The following is a 20,310-nucleotide window of genomic DNA, read 5'->3' on the forward strand; positions in this document are numbered from 1 at the left end:
AATAAACTATTGCTGAAGGATTCATTAAAAACCTCAGCATTTTAAATAAAGTCCAACGATTATACCGTTGACTTTAAAGATTTTTACTCATTTTTAAGTAAAATATTATTAGAATAGATGTAAAAATAACTCACTGTACCGATCCGACGGGATACACTTTTTAACACTTTTAGCACTTGCTTTAAGCAATACTTAATACTTAATAGCACCAAGGTTGTAGTCTTGTAGACAACCTTCTCGCGGCGGAAGCTAGACGCCAATGAAAAACATCCAGCGCCCGACATTATCGTGCGCCCCGCCACCTGGTGGAGAGGTGTGCGAGAGAGATAGCATACATACAACGGAAAGAGAGGGAAGAATAGGCAGAAAAAGCTAGGTGCCTTCTCAATGAAGTAAGCTTCAAATTACGGTCAAGTGTTTAATTTCATTTAGGTAGAATTTTGTAGTGATCTGAAAGAGCAAAGGAAAATTTAAAACGATTCTACGAGCGTTTTTATCCTTTCATGCATGCGAATATTTTAATAAACATTTGTGCGTGGAATAGGTTCCACACGATTACTTTAATCACATAGCTTATCTAAATAGGGTTGGTCAAAATTAATGAACGCAATCCGGAAATCCGCTCGTGCCAAGCCCATTTGGATGCGCATAAAAATGTAGTTATTGTAGTTTTGTTTTTACTACCTCTACCTACCCGTAATGTTGAAAAATATGTTGACATTTACCAGCACCCTATTTTATTATTAAGTTATATAGATCGATACAGTGTATACTGTATATGTTATATTTCATTTACATCGTATACATTTTTGATGGCAAAGGAATAAATTTTACAGACAAAAAGAACCAATTTATTTTCTCCCTGAAAATATCGCTTTTATAGCATTTTCTAAATTATACATAATAAATATTTTAGGGCGATTAATGCTGAACGTAAAATCGAATGATTACTTCAATTCCACGTTATCGCACCTGAATACGTGATTCGTAGACTTTACGCACAAATTACAGGTATTTTGAGCGCTATATCTGGCAATATTCCAAATGATGTCAAGAAATTCAGTGAGAAAAATTAAAGAAAATGTCGCCATGGACGTCTTACAAATTATATGCTAATGCAGAAACATTACCGTTGCCATTACGGTACCTTCATTGTATACATTTGTATTCATTCTATACAACACCGGATTCTATGCAATTATTATAGTACTAAACATTGTATGAATATATTACTTTAATTAATTGGTATTTTTTTTGAATCATGCAATCTCGAAACTAAAAAATAAATGGAAATTTAAAGTGGCTATAAATGCCTCAACAGCACTTTATACGCTTACTCAGAAGTAGGTAATTAATAAGACATCTAGAGATAAACAAATTACTTTGTTACTACAAGATGTCACATAAGATAGAAATCAAAACGTGGCCTTGGAATCTTTCTATTTTTTCGTAATAATATATATAGACCGGGAGATACTGACACAAAATTTCGAGTCATTTGTAACAGGATGGCGGTTCTACAGGGGTCTTAGTACGCAATGACAAAAAGAAAAACGATGGCGTGAACGCTGGTACCGGCGGCTTAGTCGCGTGGGCGTTAGTCGAACTCGTCGGAAAATAGCGAAAGTCAAACGATTTGTAACAGTATGGCACTTATTTTTCCTGTAAGTTTGAGGATCAACAAATATAAATACAAAATTTCAAAGATCTATGTGTTGGAAATCTTCACTTATATAAATTAATAATAAATTAAGTTTTCAAGTATGACAGCACTTTTTCCCCCTACTAGAAGTATGGCAAATATAATAATGGTCACATTTTATCAAATACTCTCCAAAAATCCAAATGCAATACTGGTACAAATAGTTTGGCAAAATAAAATTTTTTTGCAGATTTTCGGCGGTATGGCGACCATTTGGAATCGTCCGAAAAGTATGGCATGGCGATTTTCGTAAATGGCTGCACGACGATAGTTACCTGTGCAAAAGTTAGCCTGGTACAAATGGTTGAATGATTGTTTTATTTAAATCAACACATTCGCGTCGGTATGGCGGGCTGTAAGTCACACCGGAAAAGTATGGCATGACACTACCGCCTACTACTTTTTTATGGGCTATCGGCAAATTCTAAAATTTTTGTGTTACAAATCGTTTGACTTTCGCTATTTTTCCGACGAGTTCGACAAACGCCCACGCGACTAAGCCACCGGTACCAGCGTTCACACCATCATTTTTCTTTTTGTCATTGCGTACTAAGACCCCTGTAGAACCGCCATCCTTGTTACAAATGACTCGAAATTTTGTGTCAGTATCTCCCGGTCTAATAGTTAACTAACTCTACAAAACAAAAATACTTTTATCAACAGTGCCATGAATAATTTCCTAATTATACATTTGGTGAACGTATCTGTTACGTACGTACGTTTGTGAGCGAATGGCTTGAAACTTTGATGAAGTCAACACGGTTTAGTACCGCAAACTCTACGAGAATTATGATACATTCTTATATAACATTAATTTCAAGTCGAAGAGACTGTCAGCAAGACCGTCGTCAAGATTACCTCGGTATGACACTTCAATTATACCTAGCTGAATTTATAGACTGATAAACAGCAATAGATAGAGTACATCCTGTATTTTATATACGAGTATGTTGACAGAGCGAAGCCTGCCGGATTTTTCCTCATTACCTTTTCAATTTAACTTTGCCTTGTTATTTACGATCAACCAGTAAGAACCAATGTGTAGTTGATATTCCAGAATAAGATCTTACACTCGTAAAATTCCAACTTCTCCTTGGCAGTAGGTACGAGTACCAATCCTTTATAATAATCATCATGGTCACACTCACATGGTCAGAGACATTTAAATATAATAATAGTTGTAAAATGGCTTTTGCGTGCAAATACATAATAATGGTTTTCAACACATATCATCTAACATGAATACTCGTATATCAGTTTTGATATGTTCTCATGCATTTGGAAGCTTTCCAAAACCTGGACGTGTGGACCATCTGATGACAATTTGTGTCGCTTCACAGAAATCGTTTACGTTAATATCTTACTTTACATTTGACAATTTTTGGCTATATTGAGCTACGTTTTTCAAGTTTTATAAAAATCATGTTTTGCAGTTTCGAATGCCTATAAATATTTATTATATTAATTGTATTATTAATTGTGCCGCAATATTTTAAAATATTGCGGCACAATTATTATTACAATATCTCTTTTGGATAATGTATTTTCATGATAATATATCATTAAAAATGTAAATGAGTCAATATCGCGAGGGATCATAATATTTACATACTAACCTTATTAAACATACGTCCTTCCTTATTACTATAATATATTATTGTAAGAAATATCACGCGTGGTCGGGTTAAATATTAGTTTCAATGTAATAAGAATGTACTGCGATTCTACACAGCTACCTAATTGATGTAGGTAGTTGATAACAAATCGCAGCTAGTCAACGACTATCAGTTAAGTGAGGGTAGTTGGGTTGGGCTTGAATTGTATCCCGCTTCTGATGTAAGAAATATCACGCGTGGTCGGGTTAAATATTAGTTTCAATGTAATAAGAATGTACTGCGATTCTACACAGCTACCTAATTGATGTAGGTAGTTGATAACAAATCGCAGCTAGTCAACGACTATCAGTTAAGTGAGGGTAGTTGGGTCAAACGTCGTATAAACAACGTCTGAGCCCCTAGGCACGATTCGTACGAATGCGCCACGAGTCAAAGGAACGCGGCAATTTATAGTATTCGACAGCTAAACATGTTCGGACAGGAAACAGTGACAATTATTCATCCACAAAAATATTTAATCAAAAGTTACGTCTAACATTATAGATACCTTAAATAAATCTACATTTTAACTAGGTAAAATTATTAATGAGTATTTAAGCAGTGACTGTGTTTTAATGAGTAATTATACAGGACTTCTTTCATCTCTCCAACTAATGAGGTCATTTTATAATGAGAAAGCATTTTCTTACCTTTTAAAAAATCATTTTGCAATGTTATTTAACGCCTTAGTTTGAGTGTTGAAATCTTAAATGTGATATAACTCCTACATAATCAAATCTCTTCTCCATGGATAAGATACAAGACAGTTTGCTAATGCAGACATAAGGTTTCATAACTTACATGTTTATTCAAACGTAAACAATGGCCCTATGTTGGACTCTAGCCAATTCCATCTGCGTACAGTACACTATGAATATATTATGGTTACAATTACAATAACAAAAGTCCTTGTTATTTCATAGAGACAAATCAATGTAAGTGCTCAAGATATATGGTTTACCATATATATACAGTTTTAACTGTAACAAAATATATCAAACAATGACGCCTACAGACCGTTAAGTCTACGCTGCTACGAAAACTCGTAGAAGTAAATATTTTATTAAATTTGATAAAATATTTCTATAAATTTAGTACTTATTGATATATTACAAAAAAAACATAAATTTAATAGGAATGACAATTTCTAAAAATAATATGTGATGTGATAAAAAATATAGGAAATATAATAAACTAAACCTTGTCTCACGGCATGAAAATGTTGGTACTTTTTAAAGCGTAAACACAAAACTTTTGACATAATTTTCGCACAAAATGAATGTTAGATTAAAGAGAATTTGTAATACTGTGCAAAAATCGATAAAGAAAGAAAATACGGCACAAACTCGAGTCGTTGACCATATCTGTATGGGCAACGACGTGGTAGAGCTAGTTAAGTTAGAAACAAAATGTAGTCTGCAAAATATTGCAAGCTTACAATTATATGGAATACATTATTTTTAGGCTGCAGTAGTTATAATATTTAATAAATGGATCTACCATTTAAAAATAAATAATAACTACGAGATATAATAATATAAAATATTCATATTTTTATTAATATACAAGAAAACGATATTAAAATATTTTAGATCTGATGAATAAATAACGAATGGGAGCGTAGTATGAAATACGGAATACATTTGTAAGCACGTTTTAATTTATCATCTCGCGGGTAGAAGGCATTATCAGCGTTATCAGTTTCCAGTAAATTTACGCGGGCGCCTTCGATCTCATGTATCTGACTCAGCTAGCTGTCTACTTAATACTATCGTAAGATTTATATGTGTTAACTCAACCATCTTCTCAAATAAGACATTTTTTATTTTTGCCATTCAAATTTGGTATTGCTGCCAATTTGTAGAGTTGTCGATGGTGGCAGTGATGTATTTTAAACTTAATTATTACAAGACTCTGGTTTGTATAAAATGAAAAATAACTAAAAATGTGGTAATTTAAAAGTTCAACATATAATTCAATTCAAATGATTAAAAATTGATATGATTTGCGTTACATAAGGAGTTACAATCTATAATCAATAAAGTCACTGAAATGTATTCATACCCTGCTAACTGACAGTTTGATATGGGTATTAGTAAATTGACGTAACATCTGCCAGTCCTACACGTACACGTGTTGACATTATCAACACATAATATAATAAAATACTATACTGTCAAGGTCCATACCCAGAACTATAAAAGGTTAACAGGGAAGTTGGGAATATAAGCCGAAAACTTTTAACAGGGAAGTTCGTAAAATGTACAGGTCAAGTGTCTGACTTAAAACACGTGGTGAACGTGTATTAAATAATAATTTAATATTTAAGCATATTTAACTGGAAAACACTGGTTTTTCTGCGAGTTTTTTTTACACATTTTTTTAACATAACTATGCGAGATAGTCGTTTATAAGTCAAATAAAGACTGACTATAATTAAAATTTAACATCACACATAAGAGTTGAACTTTTCAATGTTGAGAAATCTACGGAGACAATTGGCCTTTTATCTCCATTAATTCAAACTGCCTTTGTGACACAGACCTAAATGATGTCGTCGACAATAGCTTCTAATTTAATTACCTAATATTTTAATTTATGTCTCATTTTACCGCTTATTATCTACCTGTGCTTTAATTAAATAACTTCTTATAGGTAATTACGAAAATATCAAATGAAAATCTAAAATATAAATAAAGTACTGAATGAACAGTAAATACCATTACAACAGATGTGACTTTTCGTAGTATCCCAAACCCAAACCACACTTGACTAATGACAGTTACACATGCCACTCGTATATTAAATACATAAAGCTACTTCTACACCTAGTCTACTTATTGCTGCTCTACATAATCCTTATTTATAATGATAACTAGCGGTCCGCCCCGGCTTCGCCCATGGTACATATTTACGTTTTCTCTACATAAAAACCATCCTCGTACCTACTTTAAGGAATATAATAAAAAAAGGATTATCGAAATCGGTTCAGCCGTTAACGGCCGTGACAACGCGAAACGGGTTTCATTTTTATATAATGTTAATAAATTTTTAATTTTTACGACGACATTAATATTATTGTAAAATTTGTATGTCATTTTCCCATAAAATATCTTAATTGTGGCAATAATTATTACTTTCTAAATGTTATAATTAATGATAATCGCTACCCATAAAACTGTTACAATCACAGCCTTATCAGTACCGTGTTGGAAATTCTAGTAAAGCTTGATGGTTATCTAAACATGTAATAATATATGTGAAAGCTTACCAAGGCTGCATCGCTTAGAATCAGTTTACATTTCAATTTATAATGCTCTTTTGCATTTTGGTTAAACAAAATGTGTACATATACAGGTGTACCACTATTGGTAAGCGCGAAGGGCCTTGTAGTTTTGCATACACTGATCACGTTAAAAATACTCAAACAACAAAATTACGTTAAAAATTTTTGTTTAATTTTTCCTGAAAATCCATGTTTTCTTCTCTAGCTTCACGCAGCCGGCATATACCGCTTCTCTAATGTGAGCAATTTGAATATTATGAAAACATAATCTTAAACGATAGCTCACGTGCTGGTTGTTGTTGTTGCTGGTTGCTGCTGGTTGTTGAAGTTGGGTTGGGTTGGTTGGGTTGCTTGTTATGGGTGTGTACACCCAGAGTTTTAAGAATTCATCTATGTATTTGAAAAAAAATGCGTCTGGAGTTTTATAAGTATTTTTTACGTACTCAGCGTATGCAAAACTATAACCTCCATTGAGCTTAGTATACCAACAGTGGGACACCCGTATATTTTTAATTGATAAATATATATGTATAATGGATGGAATAACAGGTACCTATACCTTAGATAAATCACTTATATATATACCTAGGTCCTAGGAAGACCTTACTTTTGCAAACGAATTTTAAAGAAAACATTATTAAGAGAAATGTCTTCATAAGTAGATAATAGTAGAGTTATTAATGTAGTTCTGAATTGATTATGTTTCTGATCTCGTACCAAATATATCTATTGCTTGCTAATTTCACAATGAATGTCCGACGTTTTGTTGTAAATCGAGCATTTTATGAGCTTTCGAGTTAGTTACTCACGGGCGTAAATCAAACGCCCAAGCGATAATAGTTTCATTATATTTAGGTACCAGAAAATTCTATATTACTAGAGGTACCTACTTAATATTATACAATAAGAAACTGAACGCATTGAACAAGAATCTATTTTCTTGTCTCTTCTTTCCAAGATCTTCGATAGATTGAAAGCAAGATCGTTAAGATTTGATGATATGTATAAAAAACCGGCGTATCAAATAATATGCGACTTTAAAATGTAGAGCATGTCTATAGCCCTCATAAGATGAGAGATTTATGTAAACCGAAGCAAAATAACATTTTCGTTTCGATTTCTTTAGTTTTCGGCAATAACAACAATTTAGAAGCTACAAAAGAACCAACTCAAATAAAATAGAACGCTCAAGTTTGTGTCTTATATCAGTTAGTGAAGCGGTCTGTGGAAACTTTAGTACCCACTTCTTGTAAAGCTTTTATGTTTATTGAATCTCAAATGTTTTCAGCTAAACATTTCGGAATAACTCTATTATATGCCATTAAGAAACAGTCTATTTCAAAATATATCATTTATTTCATACGAGATTTTAAAATGTAAAATGATAGTCATTATTGGGTACGTATAAAAAAAATCTCATCTTGATGTTTCTGTAGATAATTGAAATATCTTGTATGAGTTTACTGTTTAATATAACAGATAGGAAATATCAAATATGTACGACTATAGTATTAATTACCGTACATGATACGTACGTAAGTACATGATAGTTCACAACTTCGTCTACGTCAGTTCTATGTTTTCCCCGTCGACGATTAGTATAATCATTATAACGAAATAAAATAAATGTTAAAATAAATAAATTCTTGAAACCTTCCCATGGAACTATTTTAAGGGACAGGCAATTGACACGTGAAGTACAAAAAAATTCTACCTCAAACAAACTCTACAATGTACAATCGATTTTAAGATTTAATATTTAATGAAATTTGCAGTGACCTTATGTGACATACCACTCCTCTTCTATAATTATCGCGTGTAGTCGTTAAGGTTATTTTTAAACAAAAAGTATTCATGCTAGTTTACAAAAATTATACAATGATTACAGCATATAAGTAACTCATATAAGAATTTATTCTATATCTATCTCGCATCCTCGATTTTGCTATTCAAACGAATATATTAATTTATATTAACAATAGAAATATTACCTAAATTAATTTAAATGTTTTATGCATGTCAATAGAGCAAAGTTTGCTGAAACATTTTCAAAACGTCCAGTAAGTCTCACCATAAAGTTTATACTAAACCAGAAACGAATGCAACTGAACGGAACTGCGCTGAATGTAGTCGATTAATTCTTGGCTACATTAGACTAATTAACAAACCTAACGTAAATAAGTGTGAACGAGACGGTTGTGGCAAGCATCCAAGATGAATTTGATGTTTCGGAAGAACTTCAGTACTGAAAAGACAGTTTCGGGGGGAGGGGGTGGGGGGAAGGCGAAAGGAGCTTTGGGAGCGGGCAGGAACGCGAAACGCAGGGATCGTGACCGCTTCTCATGCATGGAGGAACATCATTACAGAACACATCTGTTCTTCTCCGCGCCAAGGGCCAGTACACAGTACAACGATGGCTCAGGTAACTCTGGAAGTAAGGATCGTAGTTCCAAATTAGTGAGTACGTGTGTTCAGTGTTGGGTTCCGTAAGTTTGTTCTTGTTTATTTTCAAACACTTCCTAGGTAACATTCTTTTGAATCTTATTTTTAAAATGAACTCTCTATTCTATTACTCGATACTAGAAATATTTGAGTAAAATTTTCTATTGTTCTTTCAAGTAACTAAAACATCTTTGGTTTGGAAGACTTCGACCTTAATGGAAAACATTAATAACCTGACTGGTTCAAACTGTCTATAAATACTTGATCAGATTGGCGGTTCCCGGATGGATGTTTACGCATGGTGTAATCGTGGCAGACTGACAAACGTGTTATTATCGTATGTGTACCTATCTAACTTTTGTTTTGTTTGCCAACAACAATTTTACTTCAGTTTTGTAATATATTTCTTATGGCTCACGTTAAAAATAATGAATTCCTGCAAAGTGCTAACATAATCAAATGAGGAATTGTTTCTTATGTTCCCTTAATACGCTTAATTAAAAAAAAATGTGCAAACAAAGCCTAAAAGAATCTAGGCTATTAATTATTGAGGTGTGTTTTAATGAGTCGCGCCTAAATTTGTATTTATCGTGTCGCGTTCAAATAAAACACCGTAAACACGTATTGTCGATTTACACATAGGAATGCCTAAAAACTTAATGCTAGGTCTTATAATATAGATCTTTTAGTTTTATTTTAAACCTATGAGTTATTCAATGTCTTAAAAATGCGTGAGCAGGCTCATCTATTAAATATGGATAAGTAGCATGTATCTATATTATCTGCTGTAAAACATAGCCTACATATGTATTTCAGTCGCACATCAATTTGAATAAGTTGTATGATGTATGTTTAATGTATACCTATTACCTACCTATTATATATACAATGATTTCAATAGGTATTGGTTTTGCTCATTGATTCTTCACACTTAATATTCTCGTATTTGATTTTAACTTCGCTATCTATCGTCTTGAAAGTGGCATATCCATTACCCAAAACTTTCAACAACGACTGTTGCAATCCAGTATTTTCCCAGCGTGGTCGATATTGCCCTAAAACCTTTATTAGAGGCCTTTATCTCTACAGTCTGCAGTGGGAAATGTATAGGCTTGATTTTTTTAAAAAGAAGAATATGAGAAAAGTTTAATATATATTAACATAAAACATTAAACGTATTCCAGAACGATGTGGTCCAGTACTCGGTGGTGGAACGGGGCCAGAGCTGGAGCCGCCGCAGCCGCTGGTCACCAGGGAGCCTTCGGTGTCCCTGCTGCGGTGGGAGCGGCCGGCAACCACGGAGCGCAGGAGAACGGAGCCAGTCTCCTTGGCAACCCTCGAGAGAGACTGCTTCGTGATACCAGCACATGCCCTCGATCGGTTCCTGCCTGATGGTGTGCCGGTAAGCGCAGCGAAATTTTTTAATCCATCGATGAATTATTTACAGTGTCGTATGGATTGAGTTTATTCGCTACGTTAATACCACATTACACATTATTTGGATTCAGGACTTAAAAATTTGCATTTGCATTTAAAAATTTAGAAATCTAGATAGATTTAAAATTACTTAAAACTAGAATAACAGCTGACAGTATTCTCGAATAATAAAATACGTAAGTTTGTTATCTGAACGATTATTAATAGGTTCTCGAAAAGTATTTATTATGAAATGATTAATTTAAAACCTTTAAGTATTAACTATTGAAATACGGGCTTATATGCTGATAGAATTTGTGTAAGCAGTGAGTTTTACTATCCACATTAATGATTAATCTATATATAATTCATCATTTTCAGCTGCCGGTGCCGCCTCCAACACCAGAGAAGGGAATGGCAACGAAAACTGCTCCAAATTCCCTGAGCGTCCTCGAAGTAGCGGACCCAAAGTTATGCATTTTAGCTCATCTAATGAGTCCCTTAGAACCTATAGAGCCTATTCTAGAATCTCCACTTACCAAACCGTTGATGAAACAGAAAGCGGCCGCTGGAGAGTTGTTAAATGACGTAGCTCAAGCCAATACTGCCGTAGGAGGCATGCTTTTAGCCAATATGGAGAAGAACGCTGAATTTCCATTCATATCTTACTATGTGATAAATACGACACAAACTGATCCATTATTATTTTATAACAATATGAGGTGTGCCTCGTTAACGAAATTCGATCCTAAGACAATACGATATTCTGCGGCGCATACCTTGGATTTATATAGTGAAGTTGCAATGATTTGTAGGCCTCCGTTTAATGATCTCGCTGGAGGTCCTAAGAAGTCACACACACCGACTACTGGATTTATAATTAGTGTGTATAAGGTCAGTATCGATTTTTCATAACCATTGGAAAACTTCAGTTGCAGGCGGAATTTTATGTCAATTTTGCTAACAATGGGTCCTTTGTTTTGTTTGCTACAAACTTGCTTAAGAATTTTAATAAAGCAATTTATTTTGAATATTAATTAACTACTCGATGCGTCTTTCAATTGACATATTTAGGTACCTAAGACATATTTAATTATTCATCTGTTGTGCTAATCGAGATCAACGTTATTATTTGTATGCCAAACCAAACCATGAGTTTAGTGCCATCATAGACACCTGTTAAATTGTTCACTTTTCTATTTTCAGGTATTCGAAGGAGACGATGGCGAACGTTTCGAAAGAAACTGGTTATATTGGACCGGCGCTCGCATGCTATACCGTCACCTGCCACACTCGGTCGGCTTGAGGAAGATAGCTCTGCACAAATCGGTAGCATCGCATGGCGATAAAATGTACTTACTGGTTTGCGAATGCGCCAATCTGCTTGACGATCTGTCAGGCGCCGCCATGTTAATAACGGCTTTACGAGCCAGGTTGTGCGGCTACACCGGCCTTTATAGACCAATACAGACTTTTTAGTAGCGGGAGATGGGCCTTAACGGCCTCACATGTGTTTTAATATAGCTAAGAGATATCTTTAGGGAAACTGATGTATTATTCGGTTGTGTTCATTGTTTAGTCTGTAAATTACTAAATTATGTGTAAAATAAATGATGTGTTATGTTATTTGTCTGTCAAGAAATACACCTAGGTACTTACCTTAATAAATATCAGGTAAATGTGCTCAAGATAATAAATATTAAATGATAATTTTAAATAACAAGGTAGGTACCTATAAACCAAAACTAACGTGTTTCTTTGATTGAGTGTAATAAAATTCCTAAAATTGATGTAAGCAATAATATACATTTTACATATATTAAAAGGTGTTTAATGTATTTTATAAAAACGAATATAAAATAAAGATATCTCCTAGTAAACTGCCAACAATAACTTAGTTGTAAAAAGGACCAAAGTACTGCGTTACTCGTAAAATCGCGTTAATGGCATAAAGTTTAGAATATGAATCCATGTGTTGGTCTGTGCCAATTTGGTGAATATCTAGTCTAGTATATTGTCTACGCCAAACCATTGGCCCCTTCAATTTCAGATATTATTAGATAAAATAAATAAAATATCTACATAAAATGAAATTATTTACAAGATACGTAGGTATTTACGAAATAAATAAGATTTCGTATATTTTATTGTCCTCTCGCTTATAATGCGTTTCAAAGGGGCTGTTTTTGTAGTTTGGCGCTGACGCTTCTAAAATTAAATTAATTACATAATACTAAGAGCAACTTTAGACTAAGAAATTTTCATGTTTATTCGCACTTAGATTTTTAAGGTTGTTTATTAAATAGACACTTTAATTACTGTAATAATTTTATCAATATACCTGGTATAGACCAAGTAAAGGCGGAATATTTTATTTGTATGTATGATGTGGTGTACTGTGTAGGTGGGACAAATGATTTTACTATGTATATCTGCCATATGCATGATATTTATCTGTTCGTTCAATTATAATAATTTTTAACATTTCGAGCCAAAATTAATTTATGATTAGCATCTTCTCATTTTTCTTTGAGTCATTTTATTACAGTATTACTTAGTTACCTATTTATTATTTCTTCGATCTCCTGTGACTCAATAACATAATATTATAAATTTCGTAAAGTACGAAATTATACATCGAACATATCGAATAATAATAACATATCGAAATATAGGTACATTTATATTGTTACTAACGGGGAAGAACATTAATTTAAATCAGAGAAAGAAAGGTTTTTACATTTACCTTAAGGTGCAGTTACACATTCGTGTTCGTTATTCGACATTCGTATACGAATGACGTCACGGAACAGTTAAAATGAGAATATGCTAACATAATATTTTCTGGTAGGTACTAGGTAGCAAAGTAGACTAAATTTGAAAATGCATAAGGAACAAAATTTATTTAATATCTATATCAAACATTTTTATATTACTTATATGTACCTACCTACATAGAAAATGAGCCATGAGGATCATCATATTAATATGAACCCTTTTCATTTTATTAAGCTGGTATATCCCTATTGCAATTATCTTAAGGATTGGAAGAATATTAGCAATATTTCGCACCGATTGTTATTATTCAAAACCACGGAATACATTTTGCTATGGTGCTAACCTAGTCAATTTAAAATAGACGTAGTGTTAAGGCTTGTTAGTTTTGGATTAGGTACTTAAATTCGTAGTTTTAATTGGTCTTGCTTACTATTGCGACACAAGGAATAATATAGTATGCTTCACAAGAGAGCTATGGAAAGCTACCTATGTAGTCTTGCTGGATCCGAAAAGGTTTAAACATTTTTCCACTTTATCTATAAAATTTTAACCATTTTAAAGATAAAGATTGATGATTCTATTTATTATTAAATAATAAACAGAAAGAAAATAGAAATTATTTACATGCTATTTTCTTAAACGTCCTTTATTATTAATTTAATAACCTACATAACAAAAATTTATATAGCTATCATGCTTGGAAATCATAGAAATGATTTGTCTAAACATATAATCTATTTATTATTTCAAAATTGTTAAGATTTTATTTACGATTGGAAAATATACATATTGTAAAACCTGAAAATTTCAAATTATTAAAATGTTGCGTATTTATTTATACCAATATACAGGCAATTTATTAGCTTGCACAAATTATAGATAATAATTCAATAAAATCAAACTACCCCTTCATTAAATTTCCCCAATTTTCTCTACACTCTGCTTAAAATCGCAATTTTCTTGCAACAATAGAGAGATAAGTAAAATTTAGAATTGCAAGTACTTACCTCCAATTTAAATAGCTTCAAAAGCTAGTTTTCAAGCCGAGTTTTATAAATTAAGTATTTCAGTTATTTTTATAATAAAATGTTAAAATTACTGTTATTTTGTTTTATTATTTCATACCCTACCAGTTGAAAATAACGATAGAAAACAAGGATAAGTATACATATATACAATAAAAGTTGAGGGGCAGACATACAAAATAATTATTCGAGAATTTATTTAGTTTATTTAATTTTTCAGACATTTGAAAGAATATGAGAACTTTGGTATATTAGGTGTACACAGTACACTATACCTACATAGGTAAATAAAAAAAAAAACAGCTTTAACTATCTACAGTCCGAGCTACAGTCAGATACAAATTTGCACTTGCATTTTGAACAAACGAAATTTCTCAGTTACTAGATTTAAAGCTAGTGAAAGACTAAGATAGAAACAATCTCTAATTTTAGTCAAAAAATTTTAGTCAGTTAAAAATAAAAAAATATTAGGCACCTGCGCCTGCAACACCCACCTCAGCATTTGTTGCGCTGATTCTCAGTGCCAGCAATTACTGTTATAAAATCAGGAAAAGAAGAGCTAAAGAGATAATTTTGAAAAAATAAAACACATTGTATATCTAACAATTATATAATTAAAGAAACATTTTTTTACCTAAATCTCATTTATTACCTATAATATTCTAGTATCCTTTGACTCCTCTAAATCTTCTTCTGTTATCAAGCTGTAAAGAAAAAGGATGATATTAAACCTATTCTTACATTACAGAGGGTTAAGCTGCTCAGTGTATAGGAATGTGTAGATCATGAACAAAATAGTAGCACATCCTGGGATTCTTAAATTAACATTTATGCCATTAATAGTTTATTATTCTACTTGTTGTGCGATGTAAATAATTAGCAATTATTATCATCATAATCATAAAAATAATATTCTTACCAATGAGCGTTTGCACTCGAAGAAACTCTGACGCAATTGTAAGCATTCGTCAGGGACTGTGCCTAGTTTTAAACATTCTCTGGGTGTTTTCTTGTCCTAAAATAAAATTTTCAATTAAATACATGCCTTTATCTGGATACATTTATAACAACGATCATCAGAAACTTACCTTCTTACAACAATCACTATTTAAAAGACAAGACTTAAGATCTGCACGAACACCAGCACAAGATGACTGATCAACTAGACCCACTTCATCTGGACCGTAAGTAACCATTTTTTTTGCTAATTTCTTATGAGTTTTAAGTATTTCTAGTTCGAAGCTGTGCGGAGATAAAGTTTTTATTAAAATTATCAAATATTTTTATGTCAATGTCAATTGTCAGCGCTCCACGATGTGTCAATTTCAAAATACGAGCAATGGATAAAAATATTTATGGAATAGAAAATAAATTTGTAGTAAAATAATCCCCGTTTTCCAATTACAGCACTAGAGCGCATTATGCGGCATAATGCTTAACGTTGAATGTTCCAACTACAGCAACGCTGCGCACAATCGAGCACTCGAAAAAGTAATGCGCGTGAATTGATGCGTGCAATCGATTTATCGTTAGTAATTATTATTAATTGTTGGAAAAAAATTTAAAGCTTTCGTTTCATTGTAGTTTTTTCGAAATAATCAAAGTTAATTCAAATTGTGTTAAAAAAAATAAATATAAGTATGGATGAAGGTACAAACGTTGAAAAAAATGTTAATGAAATAATCAAAATCCAAATTACTTAAAATAACCGTAAATATTATTAAAATTATCAAATATTTTTATGTCAATGTCAATTGTCAGCGCTCCACGATGTGTCAATTTCAAAATACGAGCAATGGATAAAGCAAAATGTACCCAATTGTAATTGCACCTTCACCATAAAATTATGTTTTTACCTTTACCTTATGGTTTTGCGGGTTGTCTGGCAGAAATCGCTTACAGCGATAAGACCGCCCTCTGTACATGTTTTAACTTTTATCACTCTTCTGTTGTAATCCTGTATGTGTGTGCAATAAAGAATTTTTCATTCATTCATTCATTCAATATTTTTCAACCAATTATTATGTATACCACTTTATTTACACATTAGTGAGGTTATTGCTAACTCTAAGAATATTTTTTTTTCAACACTGAACTTAGCGCAACCTGCTGGTGCGTTTCATGTTCCAATTAAGCATCAGCATAATTCGGCATTGTGTGGCACTGAGTCGCATTATGCTCTGTAATTGGAAAACAGCAAGTATCTTACAGATTTTTCAGGTTATAGCCTATAGTTTAATACTTTCAGTCTTATTCAAGAAATGTAGCCACAGAATGAAGCTCATATAAAAATATTAATTAATACTTTAGTACATAATATTTTGTACATTTTTAATAACGGAAATTATGTGAATGTATTATTGTCAAATGTCTAATATCAGCTGTTAGTTAAATTGTCAGTTGTCACTTGTCAATAAAATTTTGACTTGTTTTTGTTCACAACTCACGAGTTCTTATTTCATTTAGCTATTAAATATATAATTAATATATTTTATATATCAAAGATGAATAAAATTTTCCCTGTTTTAAAAAGGAATTTATCTCACGTTTGTAATTTGAAACCGTATAAGGAAACCAAATGGTTAATGCCCAATGGTAATCCAACTGGAGTTTACGTTTATAATTGTGTGGCCGAAGAAAGAGTTCCAGTTATCTTAAATGATCCTACGATGGCTACATGGTACTCGTGTGGTCCCACCGTCTATGACTCTGCCCATATAGGCCACGCTTGTTGCTATGTTAAATTAGACATTATCCAAAGAATATTGAAAACATTTTTCAATATAAAGCTCGTAACCGCAATGGGCATGACAGATATTGATGATAAGATAATAAAAAAGGCGAAAGAGACAAAAACTGACTATAAAGCCGTCGCAAAGCAGTTTGAACACGAATTCTGGATAGACATGACCAATTTAAACATTGAAAAACCTATGATAGTTACCAGAGTTTCAGATCATATAAATACAATAGAAAAATTTATTAAAAAATTAATTGAAGCAAATATGGCATACATAACCAAAGATGGTTCAGTTTATTTTGATTCAACAAAGTTCCATCTGTATGGTAAGTTACAATCAATGCAGGATACTGGGGAGCCAAGTGATGAATTAAAAAATAATAAAATGGATTTTGCTTTATGGAAAGGATATAAACCAGGGGAGCCCAGTTGGCAAACACATTGGGGAGATGGGAGACCTGGCTGGCACATTGAATGCTCAGCAATGGTCAGTAAAGTTTTTGGCTCCCAATTAGACTTTCATGCTGGTGGTATTGACTTGAAATTCCCTCACCATGAAAATGAAGAAGCTCAATCATGTGCATTCCATAGCACAAGACAATGGGCCAACTATTGGATCCACATTGGCCATTTAAAACAAAAAGATACAAAAATGTCCAAATCCCTTCAAAATACTATTTCAATACCAAACTTATTAGAAACATACAGTGCAGATACATTTAGAATGGCTTGTCTTCTGTCAAATTATAGGCATCCAATGGAATACAGCGACCAAATGATGAATATGGCCCAAGAAGTTGTAAATAAATTTAAGTTTTTCCTGAAAGATGTTAGTGTTTATGTGAATGATAGTCATGAGAGTAGTGCCTCATATAATTATAAGCTCTTGAACAGTTTGCAGCTAACTCAAGAGAAAAATTTAGAGGCTCTAAAAAATGATTTTGATACACCAGCTTGTATCAATTCAATGCTAAGTTTGATGAGTAATGCACATAGCATAATGAAAATAGATACAACAAACTTCTATCCTGTACCAATGATACTGATTGCAGATTATATATTAGACATGTTAACAAAATTTGGTCTGCAATTGAAAGAATCTTCAGAACATAATATATCAAATTCACTCATTGATGCCTTGGTAGAGTTTAGGCATACTGTAAGAGGAAATGCTTTGAAAACAAAAGATAAGGAATTGCTCACAGCATGTGATATTGTTAGGGATAAAATGAAAACTGTGAAAATACAAATCAATGATAGCAAAACACCATCATGGGTTTATGTTAAATAAAAAAAATATGATATGTAAGCATTTTGTATAGTAATTTAAAATGTACTCTAGTAAAAGAAAATCAATATATAATTATATTATGTTACATCCTTGTCTTTTAATCTTACAGACTTCAACAAAAAATTATAGAAAACTAGATTTCCGCCCGCGGCTTCGCCCGCGTTTTCAAAGAAAAACCCGTTCTCGTAGGATTTCCGGGATAAAACCTATCCTATGTCCTTCCTCGGGCAATGATATTTTATGTATAGATACGTTATATACTCACAATATATCCAAAAAAAATGCTTCATATGCAGTGTCAGGCACACACAAATACAATTTTCATTTTACTTAATTTATTACATTGACAGACTGTATAAGAGAGATGGCTCTAATAAAATGATATAAACAAAAAAGACAAAGATAGTTTGTCACTTCCGCGCAGGTGTAAGCAAAAGTCATAAGAATTCGCCAATTAAATATAAATAAACAAATAGTTGCCATGGTAATTGGCATAGACTAACGACACAGAAGGTTCAATGTTATAGATATTATAGATGTTAAGATTCCTGCACAAGTAAATAAATACAGTGACAATTTCATTTACTATTTTATGATTATTATGATGTCGTATTACAATGAAAAAAAAAAATTTTTTTTTGGAGATATAACTGTATTAAGTATTTATTACTAGCTGTGGTGTTCGTTTTCGGTCATCATCATTTCACCCGATAAACACCCACTGCTGAGCATACTGCATAATCCTCCTTATAGAACTCCATAAGGACCGATCTTACGCTATTCGTTTCAAGGCAGTTCCCGAAACCCGTACAAGGTCATCACTCCAACTTGTAGGATAATTATAATAATAGTGGTGCCTAGATGAAAAAAAAGGATGAAATAAAAGAAAGGATGAAGTATAAGCCTTTTTTATCTAAAACACAAATAAAATTTATGTTCAATAGCTATTTACAGAAAAGCAAATAGCATTTTTCGTCAGTAGCGATAATCTTTTCTTTAATGTTTACGTATATTCAACATCATTTTATTTTTATTTATCATTTTATTATTGCAAACAAACATTTTTGGCATCACGATTTCATTGTATATAATAAATAGCTATAACCTCCTAAGGACCAATGGCCTCATATAAGTACATAAACACTATCACCATTACAACCCAAAGCACCAAAAAGTTTTAACTAAATTACCAACCACCGTCCTCATCCGATGACAAAATCGAAAATTCGAAATATCTTAAAAAATACCGCGCTTTTCTGCCTATGATCACTGTGTAACGCGATTGGCTGAATTGAACTATTAGGTTTGGTAGGTAAATGGGTTATCCAATCACAGAATTTTAAAATACTTTAGTTAAAGTTTTTAAAATGGCTGGTCAACGTAACAGAGGTAAGTTAAATCGTTAATTATCATATTAATCTCTCACTTGATTTTCATTTGGTATTGAAAAATAAATAGTAAAAACAGTACAGGAACGTATTTTAATTAAATTTAACGAAACAATTCATATTGTATTTTTTAAATTCACGGATAATTTTTATGTGATCATGTGAGAACATTGGTCGTTACTTACAACATTATTTTCATTTTTTTTGTACTCAGTTGAAGACATTGGTAGTCAATGACTATAAAACATTTAATTAGTTCATAATTTATTTTGTTGTTTTACAGTAATTTTGAGTATAATTGTCCTGTTTTATGATTATAATTTATTTAAACTGTCAACAGGAATTACTATTGCAATCAAAATAAACAGTTATCTTCCTTATTTTTTCAGTTATTCGTGACGATAATATCATCGATTTCCTAGCCGACTGACGGAGATTTTATTCCTAGTGATGAAGACTTAGGAGACCCACCATTTGTTTCCAAATCGATTTTTAGTTAGCTCATTGATATTTCAAGTTCCTAATATTGTACTTCCAATGTTTTTATTTCTTTTTTTAACATATGTTCAGATAGTTTAGATATTTTA

General features: G+C 32.3%; 3 protein-coding genes across 5 annotated transcripts in view; 2 read left to right on the plus strand and 1 right to left on the minus strand.

The window, feature by feature from the left end:
* Positions 1–14,396, plus strand: part of LOC149482785 (uncharacterized) — a 53,660-nt gene extending 39,264 nt beyond the window's left edge. The window contains exons 1-4 of one of the 3 annotated variants that reach the window (XM_089703295.1): positions 7,855–9,077; positions 10,270–10,487; positions 10,883–11,395; positions 11,708–14,396. In XM_089703295.1, coding sequence (XP_089559421.1) covers positions 8,858–9,077; positions 10,270–10,487; positions 10,883–11,395; positions 11,708–11,980 — 1,224 coding nt within the window. In that variant the 5' untranslated portion in view covers positions 7,855–8,857 and the 3' untranslated portion in view covers positions 11,981–14,396. Of the gene's footprint in view, positions 1–7,854; positions 9,078–10,269; positions 10,488–10,882; positions 11,396–11,707 lie in introns of those variants that run through there. The other 2 variants (XM_089703296.1, XM_089703297.1) reach the window with 2 other exon arrangements.
* A 480-nt stretch (positions 14,397–14,876) lies between these two features.
* On the minus strand, positions 14,877–15,605 carry LOC149482789 (cytochrome c oxidase assembly factor 5). Its single transcript, XM_089703385.1, has 3 exons — positions 15,393–15,605; positions 15,224–15,319; positions 14,877–15,008 (listed from the first exon to the last, which is right to left on the minus strand). The coding sequence occupies exons 1-3, from the start codon at positions 15,498–15,500 to the stop codon at positions 14,967–14,969; spliced, it is 246 nt and encodes an 81-aa protein (XP_089559511.1). The 5' UTR covers positions 15,501–15,605; the 3' UTR covers positions 14,877–14,966.
* A 1,111-nt stretch (positions 15,606–16,716) lies between these two features.
* On the plus strand, positions 16,717–18,422 carry CysRS-m (cysteine--tRNA ligase-like protein, mitochondrial). The gene has a single exon (XM_089703529.1). The coding sequence runs from the start codon at positions 16,809–16,811 to the stop codon at positions 18,333–18,335; it is 1,527 nt and encodes a 508-aa protein (XP_089559655.1). The 5' UTR covers positions 16,717–16,808; the 3' UTR covers positions 18,336–18,422.
* Positions 18,423–20,310: the final 1,888 nt, after the last annotated feature.

The sequence above is a fragment of the Colias philodice genome, chromosome 14, assembly GCF_061535455.1.
Source record: "Colias philodice isolate Cphi_HAF_F1 chromosome 14, ilColPhil1 Martin Lab GWU primary, whole genome shotgun sequence".
In the NCBI taxonomy this organism is placed as follows: Eukaryota; Metazoa; Arthropoda; class Insecta; order Lepidoptera; family Pieridae; genus Colias; species Colias philodice.

Excerpts from the sequence above, each read along its gene's own strand:
- LOC149482789 (XM_089703385.1), bottom strand. The coding sequence starts at position 15,500 with ATGGTTACTTACGGTCCAGATGAAGTGGGTCTAGTTGATCAGTCATCT. Across the intron at positions 15,320-15,392 it reads ATAGTGATTGTTGTAAGAAG|GACAAGAAAACACCCAGAGA; the intron begins GTAAGTTTCTGA and ends ATTTTATTTTAG. Across the intron at positions 15,009-15,223 it reads TCGAGTGCAAACGCTCATTG|CTTGATAACAGAAGAAGATT; the intron begins GTAAGAATATTA and ends TTTTCTTTACAG.
- CysRS-m (XM_089703529.1), top strand. The coding sequence starts at position 16,809 with ATGAATAAAATTTTCCCTGTTTTAAAAAGGAATTTATCTCACGTTTGT.